The sequence below is a fragment of the Nanorana parkeri genome, unplaced genomic scaffold (genome assembly GCF_000935625.1).
Source record: "Nanorana parkeri isolate BGI_ZX_2015 unplaced genomic scaffold, ASM93562v1 scaffold38, whole genome shotgun sequence".
NCBI lineage: Eukaryota > Metazoa > Chordata > Amphibia > Anura > Dicroglossidae > Nanorana > Nanorana parkeri.
Genome location: NW_017306306.1, coordinates 1,447,965 through 1,470,091, shown reverse-complemented (window position 1 = coordinate 1,470,091; position 22,127 = coordinate 1,447,965). Strand labels below are relative to the sequence as shown.

The 22,127-nt window shown below is 40.6% G+C and overlaps 1 protein-coding gene across 1 annotated transcript in view; it reads left to right on the top strand.

The window, feature by feature from the left end:
- CCBE1 (collagen and calcium binding EGF domains 1) overlaps positions 1-20,775 on the top strand; it is a 284,295-nt gene extending 263,520 nt beyond the window's left edge. The window contains exons 6-11 of the mRNA XM_018570448.1: positions 391-494; positions 2,800-2,920; positions 10,088-10,227; positions 12,821-12,856; positions 14,006-14,041; positions 20,291-20,775. Of these exons, the coding sequence (XP_018425950.1) occupies positions 391-494; positions 2,800-2,920; positions 10,088-10,227; positions 12,821-12,856; positions 14,006-14,041; positions 20,291-20,524 (671 nt within the window). The 3' untranslated portion in view covers positions 20,525-20,775. The remainder of the gene's footprint in view (positions 1-390; positions 495-2,799; positions 2,921-10,087; positions 10,228-12,820; positions 12,857-14,005; positions 14,042-20,290) is intronic.
- Positions 20,776-22,127: the final 1,352 nt, after the last annotated feature.

Here is a 22,127-nt window from a genome sequence, read left to right as displayed (position 1 = left end):
ACTTTTCCAAAACTTTAAAAAAACAGTTTTGGCTTTGCATACACTTTCATTTCTATTTTTACTGCACATTTATTGGCCAATAGGGAAGCTTGGGGGTGCCAGGCCCTTTTGTTGGTCTCCAAGACTGTGCCGCTACATGTTTATTATTTTTAAGACTTTATGTCTGTAGGTATTTTATTAATACTTATGTTTTCCCGCAGACCTACAAAAAAAAAAACTGATCCTGCCAAAACCCAACGGCAAATCCCCCTTTATGGTTTCGTCAAGCCTTTTATAAAGCAAAATATTTTCTGAAACACAAATGCAATTACTTGTCAGCACAGCGTTCTCACATCCACATGGTAAGTAATGAGTTTACTTTGTTCTAACAAGCATTGCTTTACGTTGCAGGGGAATTCGAGAAATCCAACAATGTGTTGAAACCGGGAATTTGTTCGGACACATGCAAGGAATTTCACCAAATAAAACAGACCGTCTTACAGCTCAAGCAGAAGGTATCTGGCCCTCTCCATGTATATTATTCAAATAGGCTGACACAAACAAATATAGGCAAGATATGTGCTTCTGTTGTAAAGCCGACAGTCGGCTCTACAAGTTTAAACAGAGTCCCGGCGGCAAAAGTCGCCGGGAGTCTGTTTAAACAGCCCCGATGCTGGCGACGTACACTGTACGTCGTCAGTCACGAAGGGGTTAAACATTGTATATCGGGGGATTGTCTCCTTTCATGCTAAGGATCACATCAACGAATTGTTGAATCTGCAGCAAACATTTGCTCGCTTGGTGTATAAACATTTTTTATTCCACAAATATAAATTTTTTGGATTCTTTATGTAAATGTTATATTTTTTTTATTTGCACGTGGGAGGGGAAGGAGCTACATACATACTATATCTGTAAAAAATAAGTCAAGGCAACTGGACTTGCTGTATTTTTCTTGAAAACGTTTCACTGACCATCCAACCAGCTTTCTCAATTCAGAATGACGTGTACACTCCTTTGAAGACAGTCAAGTACGCATCCTAGACAGGGAGGAGGACTGGTTTAAAAGAGGGGTGAAAGAGGCCATTTTATGTAAAAATGGAGAAGCCAAGCTTGAATATAGGTGGGGGGGGGAAGGGGAGACATCCATTGTCTGCCACATACAATGCTGTTTTAACACCTCCAAGCTCACTCCTGTGATGGACTACAATCTCAATACAACTTAGTAAACTGAACATAAGATTGTAGTCCATCACAGGGGTGAGCTTGGAGCGGTGACTACTTTACAACACACACAGGGACCATAGAGAACAAAAGTAGCCACCCTCCAGAAAGGACAGTGTCAGCACCAATTCAGAGATGGTTTGAGGATCTACAGCCGAGTGATACACAAATAAGATACATTTTTGTTAATAGTGAAGGCATGTTAATGCATTTTTAAGATTTAACTCCTGAGTTTAGTGTCACTTTAATTGTACATAAAGCCAAAAGGGTTTGTTTTAATTTGGGTAGAGTGTGGGGAGTTGGAGCCCCCGTAAAGTTTTTATTGTGTTCGATAAACCCAGTTCGGGAGATTTACTCCTGTATTTGCAGTACAGAAAGTGATAGGAAATCCAACATTTTTAAGTTGTCTCAGTATATGAAGGTGGGGGTAAATCTTCCAATAGGGAACATCTGTTCTGCCGATAATCATCACCCCTCCACAAACTAGCGTCCTCCGTCACCCAAAGCTCAGTATACGGATTACTGTCGAGATCCACCCAGCTGCGTGATTGACAGCTGGCTCTGCTTATCTAGAGGCAGAGCAAGCTGTGCCCAACCCCTCCCCCATCCGTTCTGCCAGTCAGCGCTGGAGGATCGGACAGGGGAGGGGGGAATCCCTGCAGGAAGCCGTGAGTGACAGTCACGGCTCTCTGCAGGCACAGGATCGAGAAGTGAGCGGGCGACGGTATGTGTTGACTCACTTCCCGATCTATTGAGCTACGTGTGACAGTTTCATTGTCACACGTCGGCTCGAACTATGAGGTTGAGTGAAAATCACTCGCCTCATAGTTCTCCTTTAATCCTTAGGTCAGAACTGATGTGTTTTTAAAGAAATACTAGCAAGGAGACTATTATAGCAGAAGAAACTTTGTATGCCTCTTCTGTAATAAAACCTTTTGCCTCACCTGCTAGCAATTTTCTTCTAATTGTACATTGTGCAGCTCAGCGTACAATCTTGGCATGCATTGACATCCCAACCTGCAAAACCTTATTTCAGGTAGGTTCCCGTCTCATTTCAGGGAGGTGCCCTTTCTGTTTTGTTTTTTTTTACAGCGGCCGTCGTCAGAATATGAAGGAAATAATAATAATATATACACACACAATAAAATAAAATCCATATACCAATAATACAATAATATTATATATTTATTTATATATACATCAGATTTGTGAATTGATGTTAAAGTATCTGTCAGTGTAAAGGTCACAATTTATTAGACAGGCCAAGACCTTTTTAAAAAAATGCTGAGGAGTAAAGTCCCTGATACACAGTTGACTAGTTGCTATGGGCAGCAGTGATGAGGGAAATCTTGGACACCGGAGCGCTGTGTGTAGGGGGGGCGGCAAGTGTGCCATATTGTACATACGTGACCCATCATAATATGGATTTACTTCCACTTAAAAGCCCAACTCCAGACTTTTTGTTTTCGTTTTTGGACAGAGTGAGGAAGGTTAGAACTTTTTGCAGCCTGTACACTGTGACGAAAATCTCTTTAAATGTTATTTTTTTCTTACCCTTCCTTTAAAACATTATTATCATATTTTTTTTTATTATAGCTGGCGATGTTACCAAACAGCGTGTCTGAATCCAGCAAACAAATCACAGCTGACAAGGTACTGGCTTCCACCATGTATGTTCAAGGACCACCGGGGTTACCAGGAGCACAAGGACCCCCAGGTAACAATACAAAACACACTACAATCTCTGCAATACTCACTGAGTGTACATGTGAAAATTCCAACCATGTGTGAATAACTACACCGCACAGAAATCATAGCACAGGAAATGAAAATAAATGTAGAGGCTAATCAGAAACAAACATGGGAAATAAACATTGACCTGTATGGCTTTAATGTAGTCATAGCGCTGCACTACTTTGGTTTGATTTTTGAAGTGTAAAAGGTCTTTCCTCTATACTATTAGGAAAAATGATGTAGAAATAGCAAATAGCTTCACCCTATTCATCCTATTAAACATCCACCTTTGTCGGGAAGGCAACCTTTTGGTGGCCTCTACTTCCTACTCATGATGTCAGGTAACTAGCATTTTGTTAAATTGACAATAAACTCAGGAGTTAAAACTTAATAATAACACAAATGTACCTTATTTGTGTATCACTCGGCTGTAGATCCTCAAATCATCTCTGAATTGGTGCTGACACTGTCCTTCCTACTGGAGGGGGGCTACTTTTGTTCCCCATGGTCCCTATGTGTGTTGTAAAGTAGTCCCTTCTGGGATGAACTACAATCTCATTACAAATGAGTAAACTAAACATAAGATTGTAAACCATCACAGGAGCGAGCTTGGAGTGGTGGCTACTTTATAACACACAAAGTAGCCCCCCTCCAGAAGGAAGGACAGTGTCAGCACCAATTCAGAGATGATTTGATGATCTACAGCCGAGTGATACACAAATAAGATACATTATTGTTAACAGTTAACAGTTGAATGTATTTTTTGCGATTTAAAGGGTTATTAAACCCTCACATGTTTTTGCCTATATCTACTGCAAAATGATTAAAAAGAAAAACACTTTTTTAAGGGTTAATACTTACCTGTGTCTGCGCCACGTGCTCCTGTCCGAACATCTGAAAATTTCACGGGCGACCGCAAAAGATCTTGGGGCGGGCGCATGCGCAGTTCAGATGTTTGGCCGGGAGACGAGGAGAGACACAAGATAAGTATATGGAGCAGTGTGCACCTGTGCAGACTCCGTGGGACATCAGAGAAGAGGAGGACAGAGGGGTCAGTGCTGGATCAGAGACCGACACCATCGCTGGAGGGACAGCTAAAAACTACAGGAAAGAAGAAGATGATCGGATTAAGAGGCGTCATTTAAGGTAAGTCCTTATATTAGCACTGTGGGGGACGGAACGGGGGGACTTTTGCCCTTAATGTCACTTTAACTCCAGAGTTTAGTGTCACTTTAAGTAGGCCAACAATAGCTGTAGATGCATGCCTGTTGTGCAATGTCAGCAAGCTTTGATACTCTCAGGGCATGTCAGAGTTTTTCCCAAACAGAACAACACAAAATTTGGGTGTAGTGAAGAGATCTGCATGATATTTCATAACTGATAGCACAAGATGGCTATTGAGGCTTCTTCTGCGCCCCTCTATGATTTAGTTTCACTTTTCTACCATGGGCTGACTAAATGGCTAAGCCCTGCCAATTGCCATTCCATTGTCCATTGAGCCTTACTTGGTGACCAGTAATGACACTCTCACTAGACAAGGGGATAGCAGTTGATGAAGCTTAGCCATGGAGTCAAGCAGAGCCAGAGCCCAGTAAGTACAGTAAGTGGAATTAAATCAGGGAAGGGAACAGAAGAGAGTTTTCCAGGTAATAATGGTGACCTCAGACATATTGGGGTAATTTTAGTCCACTTAAAGGGGTCTAAAAATGTTCATGGCTTAGTCGTCCATTGAAACTGCATATGCATTTGTTCTGTGCGAGTTAACCAGGTGTTGAGAGAATAAGGAAAGAACAAATGTTCTTAGTGTAAATTCTTTTCTAGTAGAATGTCCTTCAATAGGTAGAGACTGAATGGGGAAAATACTACATTATGGCCACAAGATGGAGCTGAGAGTCATAGGAAATAAATACATGTTAGTAAAGAGATAATTCCTATGAGCCTCAGCTCCGTCTAGTTGCCATAATGCAATATTTTCACCATTCACTCTGATATGTAAGAATGAACCTATAGAAGAACGACCAAGATTCGACCAGAAGATAAATTACAGAAAGACAAAACAAAAAGGGGCGCCTTTTCTGGTGCAGATCGATTTATTCAACAATTGGTAAAATGTGAACTAACAGGTACTCACAAGAGTAGAATATCAACGAGCGGTAGGACAGTAGAGAGACCGGAGCAATGGAGAGATCTGGTGGTAAGCTTACTGTTCCTCCAGTTATAAATGAACAGAATGTGCTCCATATCACTTCTTGTTCATTCATGATTGTGGACATCGTTTATGAATGGACAGGGGCACTCAGTACAGAGGCTTTCTGTTTATTCATAACGGGATACAGAAAAAGAGATGTAGGACTCTGTGTCCTCAATCTCTTTTTTCATTTTAAAAGGGAAATATCAGGGATCGGTTTAGACCCCTGATATTTCCCAAAAGCCCCTTTTTTATTAACAAGAAGGTTAATAACAAAATTAATAATTTTTAAAAAGGTTGGAAAAAAAGTCATTTTCGGTTTGGGTTTCAGCCTGACAAATGTTATCATTTCGGTTGCATCCCTACTAAGAACATTTGTTTGTGTAACTGTCACAGAACAAATGTACCTGCAGCTTTGCTGGGTGGATAAGTTATCTACATTTTTTATAAATAGACCCCTAGGTGTTAAAAAGTTGCTCTTCAGCAGCCTGCAGACATCTTATGATATCTATGAATAGTCAAGATGTTTCTTTTATAAGTTTAACATTGAGCGAGGTTCACTTTACATCCAGGCAAGTCATTGTTTTTATACACAGTTGTTGCTAAATATCTTGAAATTACCAAATCGTATGAAAATCTCACAGTGTATGTTTAGCTGTATGATGAATAAAAACAAAAAAATAAAATGCAGGAGGATTTCTTAGTATGATAAGTGTGAGTATCAGAATGGTTGAAAGTATATGGAAACCAAATCGAAATATCATGTAAAGCGTTAACATGTAAAAGTATTTTTTAAAGTGGCATTTTCAATATTTTTTATTATACAACTTTCATTAAAATAATATCTGGTGACCCTGCCGCAAAGGTCTTTGTTCAGGCACTTCCTGTTATAGAGTGACAACACTCTGTCCCTCTCTCCCAATGGTTCCCCTGAGCTCTCATGCTGTCATATATTCCCCCTATGGACATTACAAGCGCTTGTGCCAAATGCACTTTACAGGGGTAGATTCCACTGTTATCACCATTAGGAAGCCTGCCCTGCAAAATAATGTGCAGTTTTTGCTGGGCCACATGTAAACATAAAGTGGCTCCAAATAGGCTGCATGAGATCAGCAATTGCTGAGATGCGACAAAGGATGAAAAGGTGAAGACCGTATTATGAAGAAAAAAAAATGGGCATGATATTCAGTATTTTGGCAAACTAAATGCCGTTGAGTTAGAGCTTACATCTACCTACTTTAATTAATTGGCAAGCATTTCATATGATTAAACTGGCACTGATTTATTTTTATATAATAAGTTTTATTAAATCATAATTGTGATGATTATGGCTTAAAGAACCCCAAATCCACAACCTCAAAAAAGTAGATTATTACATGCAATCAATAAAACAAGGATTGTACATAGAACAATATCGGACCTCTGAAAAGTACAAGCATGCATATGTACTCAATACTTGGTTTGGGCCCATTTTGCAGAACTTACTGCAATTACTTTTGCACGATATTCTAATTATTCGAGTTTCACCTGTATAACGAAATCCTATAGATCTCATTAATATCTACTGAAACAACAATGGCATTGGTATTCGATCTCTAATAGGAGCATTAATACAGAGGGAACCTCGTATATGAAAAAATAAATAGTAGAAGGATAAAGAAGTAAAGATAAAAAGGAGATAAAGAACCTTATGATAGCTTAGCAGTAGGAGAGAAATAGGAAAGACTGGTAGGGGGAAAAAAAGAGAAAGATGGAGAGAAAAGAAAGAAAAGGAAAGAGACATTCCGAGGGGATGAGGCAGCCTACCAACTGATGAATGAAAAATACCAGATTTTAAATATCAATTAGTCTATCATCAAAATCAGGGGGAAAGGTATCGCCAGATCCAGGGGCCCCAAATTTTGGCATGGCATTGATTTTCTGATCAGCACAGAATACATTCAGTCATTAGCCGTTTCCTTGTTTCCCCATTCTGGACCTCAAGCATTTTATAATGATTCTTTTTCATGCTAAGATACAAACAAAGCAGTCTGTTTACCATGGCTACCTCAACAATGACTGCGTTTTATGACATGTGGACTTTTTTCCGTTCTTTGATGTTCTTTGATGCTAAAATCTAAATTGAAAGGAATATGAAATTTCCGGATCTAGTCTGGAAACTGTTTTTCATTCATCCCAAGCTCATAAATTTAGATTTTACTTTTTTGTCATGCGTTTGCTGTTGATGTGTCAAAGGATACCTGGGATTTCTCTCTGTTGTTTGTGACAGTCCCAAAACAAAGTTAAGAAAGATGAATGAAAACACAAAAAATATTTTTTAGAACAATATTTTAGAACAATATTGGTAGAAAAAACTACCTAAAGGGCAGGGAGAAGGAGTTAATTAGGAACTTAAACCACTTAAATGAACTCTTAACATTATACCTATTCAAAAGCTTAACTCTTACACAGACCTTAAGAAGAACTCTGGGAAACAAAACGATTAACCTATGGAGTAGGGTTACCCTGACACTGCAAGGGTTAAGTGCTTGTTTGTGTCTAGGTGCTAAAAAAAAAGAAAAGTTATACTCACCAGACCATCCGAGCCAGCTTGTTCTTAGACCAGTGTCTGGAGTGTGTCTGCAGTGGTCTAAGGATCCTGGTGTCCTCACGCTCTATACACTGTGCATAGACTGTGTATAGACGTGAGGAGGCTGAGCAGCATTCCATCTGTGCAGCGGAGGTGGATTCACACTTCAATGATCAATGAAGCAGGGAGTAGGCTCTAATGTTCTGATGAGTATAACTCTTTTTTTTTTAGCACCTAGACAAATTGAACACCAAACCCATGCAGTACAGGGATAGCCCCACTGCAAGGTTTAATAAAATGTTTCACCGTTATTCTTCTTTAAAGGAAAAGCTTCAATCATACAAAGTGTGCCTCAAAGCAAGCAGATCTCTTTGAAGCTCACAACACATGTTACAATGTGACTGCACAATTTCCTTTAGATCTAACAACAACTATGAAGTGCCAGAGCCTGCCTGATTGAATGCCGATTGATTGGATAGTTTAGCTTTGCCCTTGTATTACATCTATTTTGGTAACTTTAAAGCTGATTGTACACTCTAATACAGAAAGTGATGGGAAATTCAACATTTTTTAGTTGTCAGAGAAACAGGAGGTAAGGGGAAATCTTCCAATAGTGCCAGCTGTTATCCCTTTGCTTCAAATAGATCTCTTCTTACTTCCTGCTGTGTCTCTGTGAAAATAAACCATTGACGGTTAATCTAGTTCTCATCATAGCAGGAATACAGGCAGAATCTTCGCATGGGGTAACTTGTTCTGGTGACAAATGCCTAAGAGTACATTGCTTTCTTTTTACTTACTGTTGATTCTTCAAAATAGGAAGTAAAGGAAGACGTCACAATGGGTCACAGATTGCCAAACCCCCCCCCTTAAACTAGCTAACTCCAGAAACTAAAGTATCACCTGAAGTATCAGGCCAGCTCCAGTGCAACAATGGATTTATGATTCCTTGCGGCACCATAATGGCTGCAAATAAAAGTTTTCATGTCTATTTTAGTCCTAAGTGCAACCATCATTGTTACAATGAAATCCGTAGCAAATTAGGTTTTCCGCAGTTTTGAACGACTCTGAAAGTAGAATTAAGCCTTTTTTTGCATGTATCTACATCTAGCAAGCAGTAGATATATGCAAAAACATAAAACAAATTTAAAAAGTTACCAAATAGGTTATTACTTACCTCTATCTCTGCCGCTTGAAGATCTGAAGATTCTCAGGCGGACGTGAAGGATCATGGGGCGGGCGTTTGCGCAGTAGAGATCTTCAACCGGGAGAAGAGGAGAGACACGGGGTAAGTCAATGCAGGCAGCCCGGCAGCGTGCACCCACGCAGACACCATGGGACATAGAAGACGCAGCAGTCAGCGTTGGATCAGAAACCGGCACCAGCGCTGGAGTGACTCCTGAAAACTACTGGAAGGAAGAATAAGATGATCGGATCAAGAGGCATCACTTAAGGTAAGTCCCTAAAGCAGCATTGGGAGGGGGGAGGGGAATGTGACTTTAATGTAACTTTAAGGGCCAATTTACACCAACTGCTGTTTGTTGCCTGACCCAGTCCCGATGTCACAATCCCAGCAGTGTTTTCTGGCATGGCATAAGTCGTGATTTTTATCTGCTGCAGTGAAGTTGCACATAGAGGTCTTGACCCCTCCCAAGCCTGTGACTGGACAGTGAAGGAGAAGCAGCAGACTGATGAGTTAATCCCTCTGTCACTCTGCACTCCTATCATGATGTTCTCTGTTGGCACATGAACAATGCAGAAAAACTGATTGGCTATTGTGCCTCTTCTCCCTCTCCAAGTCTGTACTGCTATGCAGGGGATTGCAATAGCCTGATACCATGTCAAATTCAGGTATTTACACTGCTTGCATCCAAAAAATACATTAAACAATGTATAAATGACTTCTGGACCAGATTTATTTGTGCCTGCTATATTTGCCTGGAGTACAAAACGGCCGACAGTCATATCTTAGTGAATTAGGGCTATTAATAGTCAAGCAGTGTTCCCCTTCATGTGGCACATAGCAGGGCTTGGCATCAAAAAGGTATCTTGGATGGAGGGGACTGTAATAGTAAATTGTATATATACCGGTGTTCCCTATGTTGTATTCTAATCATCACAAGAGTGTAAATATTCTCACTTATATTAATTCTTAGACTTATTAACTTATTGTCAGCTACAAGCCACAAGAGGGAGCGTAATGATTTATACTTCAGGTCAGAAGTTGGCCAACTTAGACTTTAACTGTGCAAGCAGCAGAAAAAAACATCAAAATTGTCCCTAAACTATACTTTGTTCTTATCTGAGCATGATTTAAATATCATTATTATTTGTAAAATGCAACCATTTTATTTACTTGGCTATAACAAGATTTTTTTCTTGACTTCCGTTTAAAGGATTACCGGGCCCTAAAGGAAGTGCCGGCCAACTCGGTGCCCCAGGGCCACCTGGTCCACCTGGCCCACGAGGATTCATGGGTCCAATGGGACCATCTCCTGAAATTTCACATGTCAAACAAGGAAGAAGAGGTCCTGTGGTTAGTATTATCCTGATCATACCTGTTATTCTTTGTTTACTACTTTCAAATCACATATTCAGAACTTCTTTTATGCCCTCCCCCTTCTCTAGAACTCTTTTCCACATGAAACAGAGATTCAGTGGAACTCAAAATGTTATCTTAGTTATCTTATTTATCTAGAGATCATCTGTTCCTAACTGGAAGGAATGGAGAGCAAAACATGCAGCAGGACGCCCTTGCTGGACATTGTGCACCCTGACCACTTTATTGCCCTGCTGTTGACTCACTTTAAAGTAGAGGGCAGCATGCAGACGTTCTATATGACAGAGCTGCTCAGGGGATCTTAAAGAGAACCAGAATAAGTGGTCACCAGCACTCCAAGTTTTCTTCAAAATGAAATCCTTTAATTCATTCTAACAGGTCATATCACCATGCGTGGCAACGTTACGAAACCTGTCCGGTCTCTTCATCAGGCAAACAGAGGACTGGTGATATGACTAAACACACATGGTGATATGACCTGCTAGAATGCATAACATAATTTTGTTTTGAAGAAAACTTGGAGTGCTGTTTTGCAAGCATTTGGCGGCGCCATCCGCGGCCACTTCAGCCCCCCCCCCCCCCCCCCCACAATATATGGGGCTTCTCGGTCAGGAGTGCAGTGGGACTCTCTATGTGACTCAAAGGTAACCAGTCACCCATGAGCAATTATAATAATCTGTAGTGCTTGTGAATTTTTCAGCAATTTTAAAGGAATCAACATTTATGCAAACAAAGGGTTTAAAACAGATATATTCACTATAAATTTACTTTACACATCCATTTTTCCTGAAAAAATGCAGTAACCGAAAAAAAAGGAATATCAATATACCCTAGGGTTGCCACCTTTTCTTTAAGCGAAAACACGACCACCCTAGCAACACGTGGACATTTTTTTGGGAGAATGAGTCGCGGCTTATTCATATTTTTGTCTGCCTGACATCTTGTGTCAGGGTTTCTGCTGCCATGAACCCCGTACACAGCATTTAAAACCCGGACAGTCCGGGTGAATCCTGGACAGGTGGCAAACCTAATCTGCTCACTCATTAAAAGACTTGTTAACTTAAATCAAGCTACAAATTATAAAGAAATATTATTATTATTATTATATAGGATTTATATAGCGCTAACAGTTTGCGCAGCGCTTTACAAAATAAATGGAAATACGAAATATGGACATAAACATACATAAACTGATTCACTTAAATAAAAATATGTGCATTTAGATTATTGCATCCTTATTTGATTTTTTACTTGCATTCTCACCCTGTCAGAGCAAACATTTCATGTTGAGGGTCAAACTCAGTAGTAATAATTATAAAACAGTGTTGTCAGGATTACATAAAAGATAGTTGATAGTTTTACCCTCCTTCAGCAACCTAGACCATGTGTTGGTTATCAGCCCTGAGCTCAGGCAGGACACAGGTCACCCTCCACAAGGGGCTTGAATTTCTGCTCTGATAAGGAGAAAATACAACTATAATAAAAGTGCCCAGTTATCCCTGAGAGGTAAGGCGTCACTATGATAACATCTTTAGAGTGGAGATTCGGATTCTTACAAGCCCCCATTTCTAAGTGATTCTTTTTAGAGCTGGGCAACAGCATGCTACTCTACATGTTCCCTGCGGTTGCTTATGTGCATCAGACAAGGTGTCAAGACTGTAGGTTTCCTGAGTAGTTCTGTCATCTTGCAGATCCATTTGGTTCTATGATGGCTTCTACTACAATATTATATCATATTTTATATATTGATATGATGATATAATGATATATACACTTAGTGGCCAGATTATTATAACCACCTGACGTTTGTAGGCAAATTAGCTATAATTTGGCGCTGAAGTTGCTAGAGGGCCAGACCATTATTAATAGGGAAGCAGGTTGTTTACCACGACAGTAGAAGTGATTTTCTTCTGAAGATACGGGTAAACAACGTGATTTAACAGCCTTTAAACTTGGGATGATTGTTGGCGCTCGGAGCCATGGAGCGAGTATCAGCAAAACAACAGAATTCAGCAGAAGAAGAGCAGCTGTTGTTAAAATGTTTAAAGACTGGACTGTCAGCCGGAAATCTGGGTCTGAACGTGCGAATTGTGGTCGTCAGTGACTAGTCAATGTTAGGGCAGAATGGAGAGTGGCAAGACTGGTACAAGACAACAGAAGGGCAACAGTGCAGTGTCAGATTCCTCGCATCACCTTTCAACATCTCGTGGAGTCAAGAGGCGGCCCAATGAAGTCGTCTCGTGGAGTCATCTCGTGGCCCAACAAAGTACTGATGGGGTGTTCATAATAATCTGTCCACTCAGTGTATAATGATGATCATATATATTATATGATTTATCATAATATCACCACATATGTACTGCTCTCAAACTTCCTATGACTTTAGAATCCAAATTCCTCTTTCTCTTGATTCATGTTCTCATTATAACCCATGTTTTATCTCACTTTGTACATCATGGTGGCAAATCAGTATGAATCATCTATACAGCTGTTATAATGGCAGAATGTGTAGTTTGTATATTATGTAATACATATTCTCTTTACTAAAACTCCCTTTTGTGTCATGCAGGGTCCACCAGGAGCATCGGGCAAAGATGGATTAAAGGTATGTAGTCAATATGACTTCCCTATCCTAGCCCAGCCTAGATTTAGGTAAAAGTCATGAGTGGCTTTGGTTTGTAGTGTTACTTTTAATAAGTCCCCTTTTACACCAATGCTTTGTAGTAATGCTCATTTACTACAAGTTAATGTGACGCACAGTGCTCTGTACAGTAGATGCTTACTACAGTGCACCACCACAGCACACATTTCTCAAATCTGATTTTCTTTCCGTTGCCATGCATTGGCAGCTGATTCTAAATCAACAAGCTGCTTTAAGGCAATACTTGTTAACATGACAAATCCCTTACAACTGCAACAGAACAGCGAGGTGTGATGGGGACCTTGATGACATTTTTACATGACATCCAGTACTTGTAAGTGTATGTCTCCCAAATGGTTTTTCAGTCTGTTGGTAGCCAGGGTTTCTGTCCCCCATATGGGGTGTCGGCACATACACAAATGCTTGAGAATCTCCATTAAGCAAATTTGTTAATTTACCCTTTTCTCCTGTACAATTATCTTACAGCAAAATCTGACCTCAGGAAACCCCTATGCCATTATAATGACACTTTGCCACTGAACACTTTGCCACTATTACCCACTATCACTCGCTTTTGGTTGGACAGTAAGCAGGTGATGGTAGACTCAGGAAACTTGAAGGCAAACTATAAGGGTTTAGGGTAAATTTTATTATTTTCTTTTGTTTTCAAGTTTCTTAACTCAAGTTTTATATATTTTTTGTGCTTTGTACATTAAATCTTTATTTTACACTGTCCAGAAGAAAGTGCCATACAACACTGTCGTCACCATAGAGATACTTTAATCAAGACGAGTAGCCAACATGCTGTTGTCCCTGCCTGGCAGCCGCCCACCCTTGACACAATTCACCCTGATGGGCCTAATTTATTTTACAATGATATATTTATACAGGGTGCACTCACTACTGTTTTCACAAAGCATTTAGCGTTTTCTAAAGAGAGAGCACAGCCAAATCTAGAGTTCGTTTTTTTTTTTTAACGATATGGAACTGTAAGGTATAATGTGGTGGAAATCTGATGGTCGCTGTGCTCTTTTAGTCATCACTGTACTCTGCACTGCAGATTTTTGAGGTGTAACAATAGGATTAAATATATATTTTGCTTATTTGTTTTAGGGTGAAAGAGGAGCTCCAGGACCAAGAGGACTTCCGGTGAGATTCCTGTATTTGCAGATGAGAGATGCATATAGGCAACCACTGCTGAGCTTCTCCTGAAAATGCTAGTTGTCTGATTGTCTTTGATTTCAGTACTTTCCCAGTCACTGACCTGAAACAAATATGTAGCAAGTAAAGCCAGAACTCTTGATCTGCATGCTTTTCTGTTTTATTTACTAATAAAGCCCTGAAGCCATTGGATCAACATAACAGTTAGTTGGCTTGCTTTTTAGGAGGGGTCAACAGTGATAGCCTACATACTTCTCCTATGACAGATTCCTTCAAAGGTATTAAGTGAATGTTATGTGCCTTGTGCGTAAGTTCATAGCAATCAAGCAGAATGTATTGTTCTGATCAGTGGCGTCACAAGGGGGGTGCGGCCCGCACCCAGGTGACACCATTGGAGGGTTGACACCACAAAGACTTACAGTCATTTTGGTGTCACCCCCCTCTGAAAAGTCGGGCGCTTGGTCATGTACTGAACGCCCGACAGTATCAGGAGAGAAGAGGGAACCCGGCGGCATATCTTATCCCGCCGGGCGACTGTCCCCTCCTCTCTCTGCCGGCGCCCATCACCAAGATGGCCGCCGGCAGGTATCAGAATACTGCCGCGCGTGCGCGATGACGTCATCGCGCATGGTGACGTCTCGGCGGGGTGACACTCAGTTACCGCTCCGACTGTCACCCAGACTCGGGACGTCCCTGGTTCTGATTGCTCTAAACTAACACCAGTTGAAATATTATTGGTCACTCTAGGTTATTTTACTGTAAATAGATTTGCTTGTCTTGTTAAATGAGCACAGGAGTTCATAGGTTATAAACTGGAAGGCCAAGCGAGGCACCAGAAGGGATGACTCAGGTCCCAACTTAGACACTACTCTTTCTTCGAACCTATTATGCTCCCTCTTCTTTTGAGACTCCCCACCCCTTCCCACATAAAGTTATAGTAAACCTATGCCAAACACGAGTGATTCAAGCTGAACACATAAAATAGTTAATAAATAGAGTCTCGAAAACTCAAGGTCAAACCAATTGGTTAATCCGGAGATATGGGTTATGGACAGCCAACGTTACATGGAAATATCAACTCCTATAAAAGATAAGCTTGGTCCACCAACTTCTGAACCTCTCTATTGGTCCTTCAGTGTGATGGAAGGCCTCAATTACCAATACTGAACCTCAGGTAGGTGGGAGGAAGCAGGACCTGGCTTAGTTTACACAGCACATATGTAATTATATATACAGTATATACATCAACTTTTTCAGCAGTTTGAGGTACAGTAACTCTTCTATTCAATCGGACTACACGGGCCAGCCTTCACTCACCACGTGCATCAATGAGCCATGGCCACCCATAACCCTGTTGCCGGTTTACCAGTTTCCCTTCCTTGGAACACTTTTGGTAGGTCCTGACCACTGCAGACCGGGAACATCCCACAGGAGCTGCAGTGTTGGAGTTGCTATAACCTATTTGTCAGGCCTTTACAATTTGGCCCTCGTCATAGTCTCTCATGCCCATTTTTTGTACCTCCAACACATCAACTTCAGGGACAAAATGTTCACTTGCTGTCTAATATAGCCCCCCCACTTCCAGATGGTATTGTAAAGACATAATGTTATTCATTTCACCTGTCAATGGTCGTAATGTTATGGATGATCATTGTATATAACTATATATACCTGGATCTACTGATTGTTTTGAAATGTGGATTTCATTGAGCATATCCTTGGCTTATTTGTTTATCATGTTTATTGGATTTTTTTTTTGTTGCTTTTTTTATTTATTTGTGTGCTCAGTTTGAATTGCCCATGTTTATAAGAAATACCTAAAGCCAAAACATATTATTTAGTTTTGAATAGAAGGAAATGGTTCAAACTTGGGATGCACCGATATATCGGCTGCGAAACATATCGTCCGAAAATGGCACTTTTGGCTAAATGCCGAAAGTGGCACTTTCCTGCCGATACATCTGCGCATCCCTGCTTTCTTTCCTCCCCGCTGGGCGCTGCTCTGTGTCCCAGCGGGGAGGAGAGAAAGTGACAGCCTGCCGAGCGCTGCGAGAGGAGAGCGCTGTGAGCGGCCGGCCTCTCCTCCCTCACCGCTCAGCCTCCTATCACAGTCCGGCAGAGCGGTGTGTGGGCGGAGACAGGCCATGCTGTCACAGGAGGCTGAGCTCTCCTCCCTTCACCGCTCGATCAGCCTTCTGTGACAGAGTGTCAGAGAGGAGAGCGAGGTACAAGCACTCAGTGATCAGTGATCGCTGAGTATTTGTACATAATTGAGGACATGGTATGTGGACTATATCCTCAATTATGAATGAATAGGAGTGATCTACATCACCTCCTGTTCTTTCATAGTTGTAGTTATAGTAAACATACTATGTTATCACTGAACAGGAACACTCAGTATAGAGGATTCCTGTTCATTGATAACAGGAGACACAGAAAAAGAGATGGAGGACTCTGTGTTCCCAATCTCTTTTTCTATTTTAAAAGGGAAATATCAGGGGTCTGTTTAGACTAGAGGTGCACCGAAATGGAAATTTTGTTTGAAAAAATTAAAATAAATTGGTTTCGGCCTGACAATTTTTTTTTATTTCGGTTTTAAAATTTCCATTTAGCTGCACCTCTAATTAAAACATCTGTCAATGTTTTTGTTTCTGCTGTCTGTCTCCAATTAGTATATATCCCATAACATCCTGTAAAAGAAACAGAACAGGAAGTAAGAGGAAACCTTTCCCAAAAAACCCTTCTCTGTTCTTTTTCTAGTAACAACTGAAAACACAAGGACACAGAAAACAATAGAAACCTGACAGTGGTTGCTAAGTCCAAGTTTTAAAGTTTAAAAGTATGAGTTCTGCCTAGGAGCAGACACCAGAAATAGCCTACTTATACTTTGATAAGTCATAAAAAAAAACTCCTGTGTGCCTCTCTGCTTTAGCTTTAGATTTTGTTCTGGGACTTGGATATCTTTCTTAAATGGTTAATCGATGATTCAACAGAGCGCCAATTTCATTACCCATTGAGACTGCCATAGTGGCCAGGAAGGCTATTCCCATAGGACAGGGTGATGGCAGGTGATACAGCTTAGCTATGAAGGCAGGGAATGCCAGGTCCTCGTAACAATGTTAAAACTTAATCAGAGACTGGCACAGAAGAGGCTTTTCTGTTTATGGCAAGCAGTTGTGATGTCTGCTCCTAGGCCGTCCCAACTTAGTACAGGTTCACTTCAAGTTCTGAAATAAAACAGATCGAAAAACATCTCATTATTCTGTTGCTTTATGTTTATGACTGACCTTTTGGTTTCCAATTGATTTCACCTTTTGGTTTTATTTGTCCAATCTGATACATTCTCTTAAATGCACTCTCCCATATATCTCCCAATTTTACGATGTTATTCCAAAACACCCAATAAACGTTCTGTTCAAATGCAGCATGTTTTCCATTAACAAATTACTGTCTGCAATAACAAATACAAGGACAAGCTGAACACAGATACCATTCATAGCAGCAAACACAGCTTATACCTTATTCCCTAATAATAATCTAAAATGTATTTATATCGGCTGAATCAACAAACAATGTCTGACGGTCCTTATAGTGCTGAGAAAATGTATTTGCTGCTTTCAATGTTCCTGAATTATTATTTCTTTCACATTTTTACTTTCAAGGTGAAAAGAATATCTAAATTGTGTGTGTGTGTGTGTGTGTGTCTGTCCCTTTCACATTTGCTGTCTCTTACTATGCTATTGGACTCAGCCATTCGATAAAGGATGAGTCATTATTCTGACCCATTTACTTGTGTGTGTAGATTTCAGCTTGACCTATTGAACTCTGTAAACATGGTTTTTTTCACCAGGAGGAGAGAAAACATGTAATTATGTGACTAAAGCTTCACCTTCACTAGAGGAATAATAATTTATCTGGTATGCTCAGTTTGGACTTCACAATCTGAGAGGGGCACAGGGTAGCCTTTGAAGTCTGGGTATTTCAGTGTTCACCATTTGTTCAGTAACTCTCATTTAAACTATTGTCACCATGAGAAACAACCATTCTAGACCTTTCACATATTTAATTTTGTCCTCACAGGTAACATATGCACTATATGGCCTCAAGTTTGTGGACACCTGATCATCATACCAATATGAGTGTGTTGGGCAACCTATTACAAAACAATGAGTATTAATATGGAGTTGTTCCCCCCACCTTATCACAGCCTCACCTTTTCTGGGAATGCCTTCCACAAGAATTCTGAGTGTTTGTGGGAATTTGCACCCATTAAGCCAAAAGATCATTTGTGGGTCAGGTACTGATGTTGGACAAGAAGAGCTGTCTTGCAGTCAGTGTTCCAGTTAATCCCAAAGGTCTTTAGCAGGGTTGAGGTCAGAGCTCTGTGCAGGTCATTCTAGTTGCACCACAACAAACTCATAAAGATATGTCTTTTTGTAGCTATCTTTGTGCACAGGGGTATAGTCATGCTAGAACGGAAAATGGCCTTCCTCAAATTGTTGCCACAAGGTTGTAGGTGCACAGTTGTCTATAATGTTTTTGTTAGTTGTAGCATTAACAGTGCTCAATAACTTAAAGTGGCATCTGTATACTTTTGGCCATACAGGTAGGTGTGATGGTCAGGTGTCCACAAACATGTGGCTATATAGTGTATATGTGTTCTCTGATTGTTTGTGTTATTTCTATAAAGTTTGGCCTTCTGTGAAAAAAAGGATTCCAAGATTCATCATTTGTATTCCACTTGGAAGCTCTTGGTTGTGGGATAGTGACTATCCATGCACACACTTTCCTCCCATCCACATATATTTATCTGATTCCTATTGAAAGTTTGGGGAAGAACCTAGAGTCCAACTACCTGGTTCAGCCCATTGTTGAATAAAGGTAATGACAGAGGTGGAAGAAAGAGAAAGATTTGGGAGCTCTAGTGAATGTATGATAAATATTAGATAAGCAGGACTCATATCTCATGAGCCCACACTGTAATACACTTGTATTGATATATATTTGTAGAGCAATAAAACTTTTGAGCTGTCATTGGGTACCATTAGCAAGGCCCTCTTGATGCCTAGAGCATCAGTTTTCTTAAAGAGAACCAGGAATTCCTAAACCTGGGGTGTTCTAATATGCAAACACCAGCTTCAACTAGGATTGGCCAGTGAGGATCCCTATTGATGGCCCAGTCAGGATATGTGGGAAGATGAGGGGTCAAGCACTAACTTCCTTGTAGAAGTTAGTATTTGCATTTTTGAGCACCAAGGGTTTAGAGCAGTGATTCTCAACCTGTGTAACCTCGGGACCCATATTTTTTATTTTTGCTCCCTAAAGGTATACACTTTGAAGTAGCAGTATGTACTGTGTTTTTAAAACAATCCCACATCCTTGGTCATTAAGTCGCAACCCAAGTTGCACTGCAATGTTCCATGTTGCTGTACTGCGCTTTCCGGTGCAGGTGATCGAAATGTGGGTGGGAGGTGCGTTTGGGTTGCCATTTCGGAAACTGGAGTGGATCGTCAACTTGGGGTCCAGTGTGGGCTGCTGTGCTGTGATGGAGCTCCATCCATATGTGTATTGCTTGTAAAGCTCCCCTGCATGCCCGTAGAGGTGCTTGGAGCCAGAATGTGATGAGCTGTAAGCAATGCACGTATGGATGAAGCTCCCTCGCGGCCATAGCTCCAGCCCACCCCACCTCACCCAACCCCACCTCGCCTCACTCAACCCCACCTCAAGTCGACACTCGGCACCAGGCATCATATTTTTGAATGGCTGCTCGATGTGAGAATTGACAGTGCTTCTCTAGAGGGAGGCTAAGAAACCTCTCACCTAGAAAAGTGGAAGGCATTTCCTGACTCACAGGAAATGGGGTCGCGACCCACTTTTGAGAACCAGTTGAGAACCAAAGGTTTAGAGGCTTCTGGGGCGTGCTAAAAGAAAACTAATACTACGTGCAGGGACCTGGAATGGTACATTAGATTTTTATCCTGCTGCAGGTTCCCTAAAGTTTTCATTAAAAACAATCCATAAAATGCTCCAGTTTCCGACCACTGGTGAAATGGCGCAACCAGCACTTCTATTGCATAGGAAAATGAGCATCTACAAATGCTGAAAAACTTTGGCGTCTGCCTCTTTACTGCAATTTCAGTTTTAGGTGGACATATCATTCAATAATATTATTAGAACCATAGAATGTTGAACTATTCTAACTGTGTAATATTAATCGGGAGTGATTTTTATCATCAGGGGCCACCAGGATCCTTTGACTTCTTGTTACTCATGATGGCCGACATACGGAATGATATAGCGGAGCTGCAGGACAAAGTCTTTGGGCGCCGTACACATTCCTCTGCAGAAGAATTTCCTATACCTCAGGAGTTTTCCAACCATCACGACACAATGGACTTTGGCTCAGGAGAGGACTACAAACAAAGAACTGTATCCAAGAACCTCCGAACAGACAAAACAAACCACCATTAACCAATCATGCGACAGGATGAAAATAATTTTATAATGTCTCTCAATGTATAAAACAATGCACTGATAATGTAAAGAGTATCTATTTTTGACTTTTGAATTTATTTGTTATTAATGTTATTATTATTTGTATTATTATTTTGCTTCTCATTTGTACAGGAGCATATTTTAAAGGATAGGTCCGCCAAGAACTGATATATCAGTTTTAAGGGCAAACCGCTCTGTTGGATCATGAAGCGGCTTTCTTTAACTCTCAGCCATACCATTAGAAAATCCTGGCTTCACTTCTTGAGGCGGTTTTAAGAATTCATATTCTGCTTTACAAAAAATTGTGCTGTGCTTCTTCTACTGGAATCTTCATAAGAATAAATAAAGGATAGAACAGGGAGAGCATCACATCTCAGTTAAATTGTGATCATGTGGCCAGGCTATGGGCATTTCTTTCTTTATATATTCTTTACAAGCAGCAAATGATGCTCTAAAACAATCCCTCACTGAACGCTGTAGCTGCAGGTACTATGAAGCAATTCATCCTAAATTGTAATGATTTCTAAAGACAGTTGGAAGAAGCTAAGGAGTCCAAGTACCTTGCTCAGCCCATTGTTGAATGACAAGTCAGTGGTGAGAGAGAAAGAAAATCTTTGGAGCTCTAGTGCATATTTGCATGATACATTTAAGATAAGTAGGACAAAGATCCTATGTGCCCACACTGTAATCAACTTGTATTAAAGTGTATCTGTGGTGGGAAAAAAACTTTTCATCTGTCATTGGGTAACAATAGCAAGCACCTCCAGATGTCTAGAACATCAGTTTTCTTAAAGAGAACCAGGAGCCCCTAAGCCTGGGGTGATCTAATATGCAAACATCAGCTTCAACTAGGATTGGTCAGTGACGATTCCCATCAAACTGATGACCTATTCAGGATATGGGAGAGGATGAGGGGCCAAGCACTGACTTCCTTGTAGAAGTCAGTATTTGCATTTAGAGCACCCAGGGTGTAGAGGCTTTTTGGGCACAATGGAAGTTCAAAGTTCCTTCAAAGCCTTCCTTCAGCAGCACAGGTCACCTTGCTCCTTGCATTTCGCTGCAGGGAGAGGAAGCTGGTTGAGCTGAATTCCTGAGTCACTGCTGGGTGGGAAGCTGAGGGAGCCACTTCAGTGGTTCTGCTGTCATCTTTAAGGATAAGTTGCTGTACAGTGCCTGCAGCTACGGAGGTCAGTGAGGGGTTGTTTTAAAAGTTATTTACGGCTTGTTAAGAACATTTAAATACTTGAATGCCCAACAGTCATAAGATCTCTCCACCATGTTTGCTGAGAGGCACAGTAAATTTGCGGTTGGTTCAACTTTTGGTACCCATCTAGAACTGACTATGAATTTGAGGATGGTTTTTAAAGGATGGTAACTGGAGGTTTAACTGGTTGCATTCTCATTCAAAACATTCACAGCTGGCTCATAGAACTTACGTAAAAATGTTATTCCATCTAATTGCATCTGTAATTTATTGGTTTATATTGTCTTACAACTTTTTTTTTTTTTTAACAAAGGCTTCAATATCACCTAGGCTGAACTGTGTATTTTATTTTCATTGCTGAATTTCTGTCTTCTA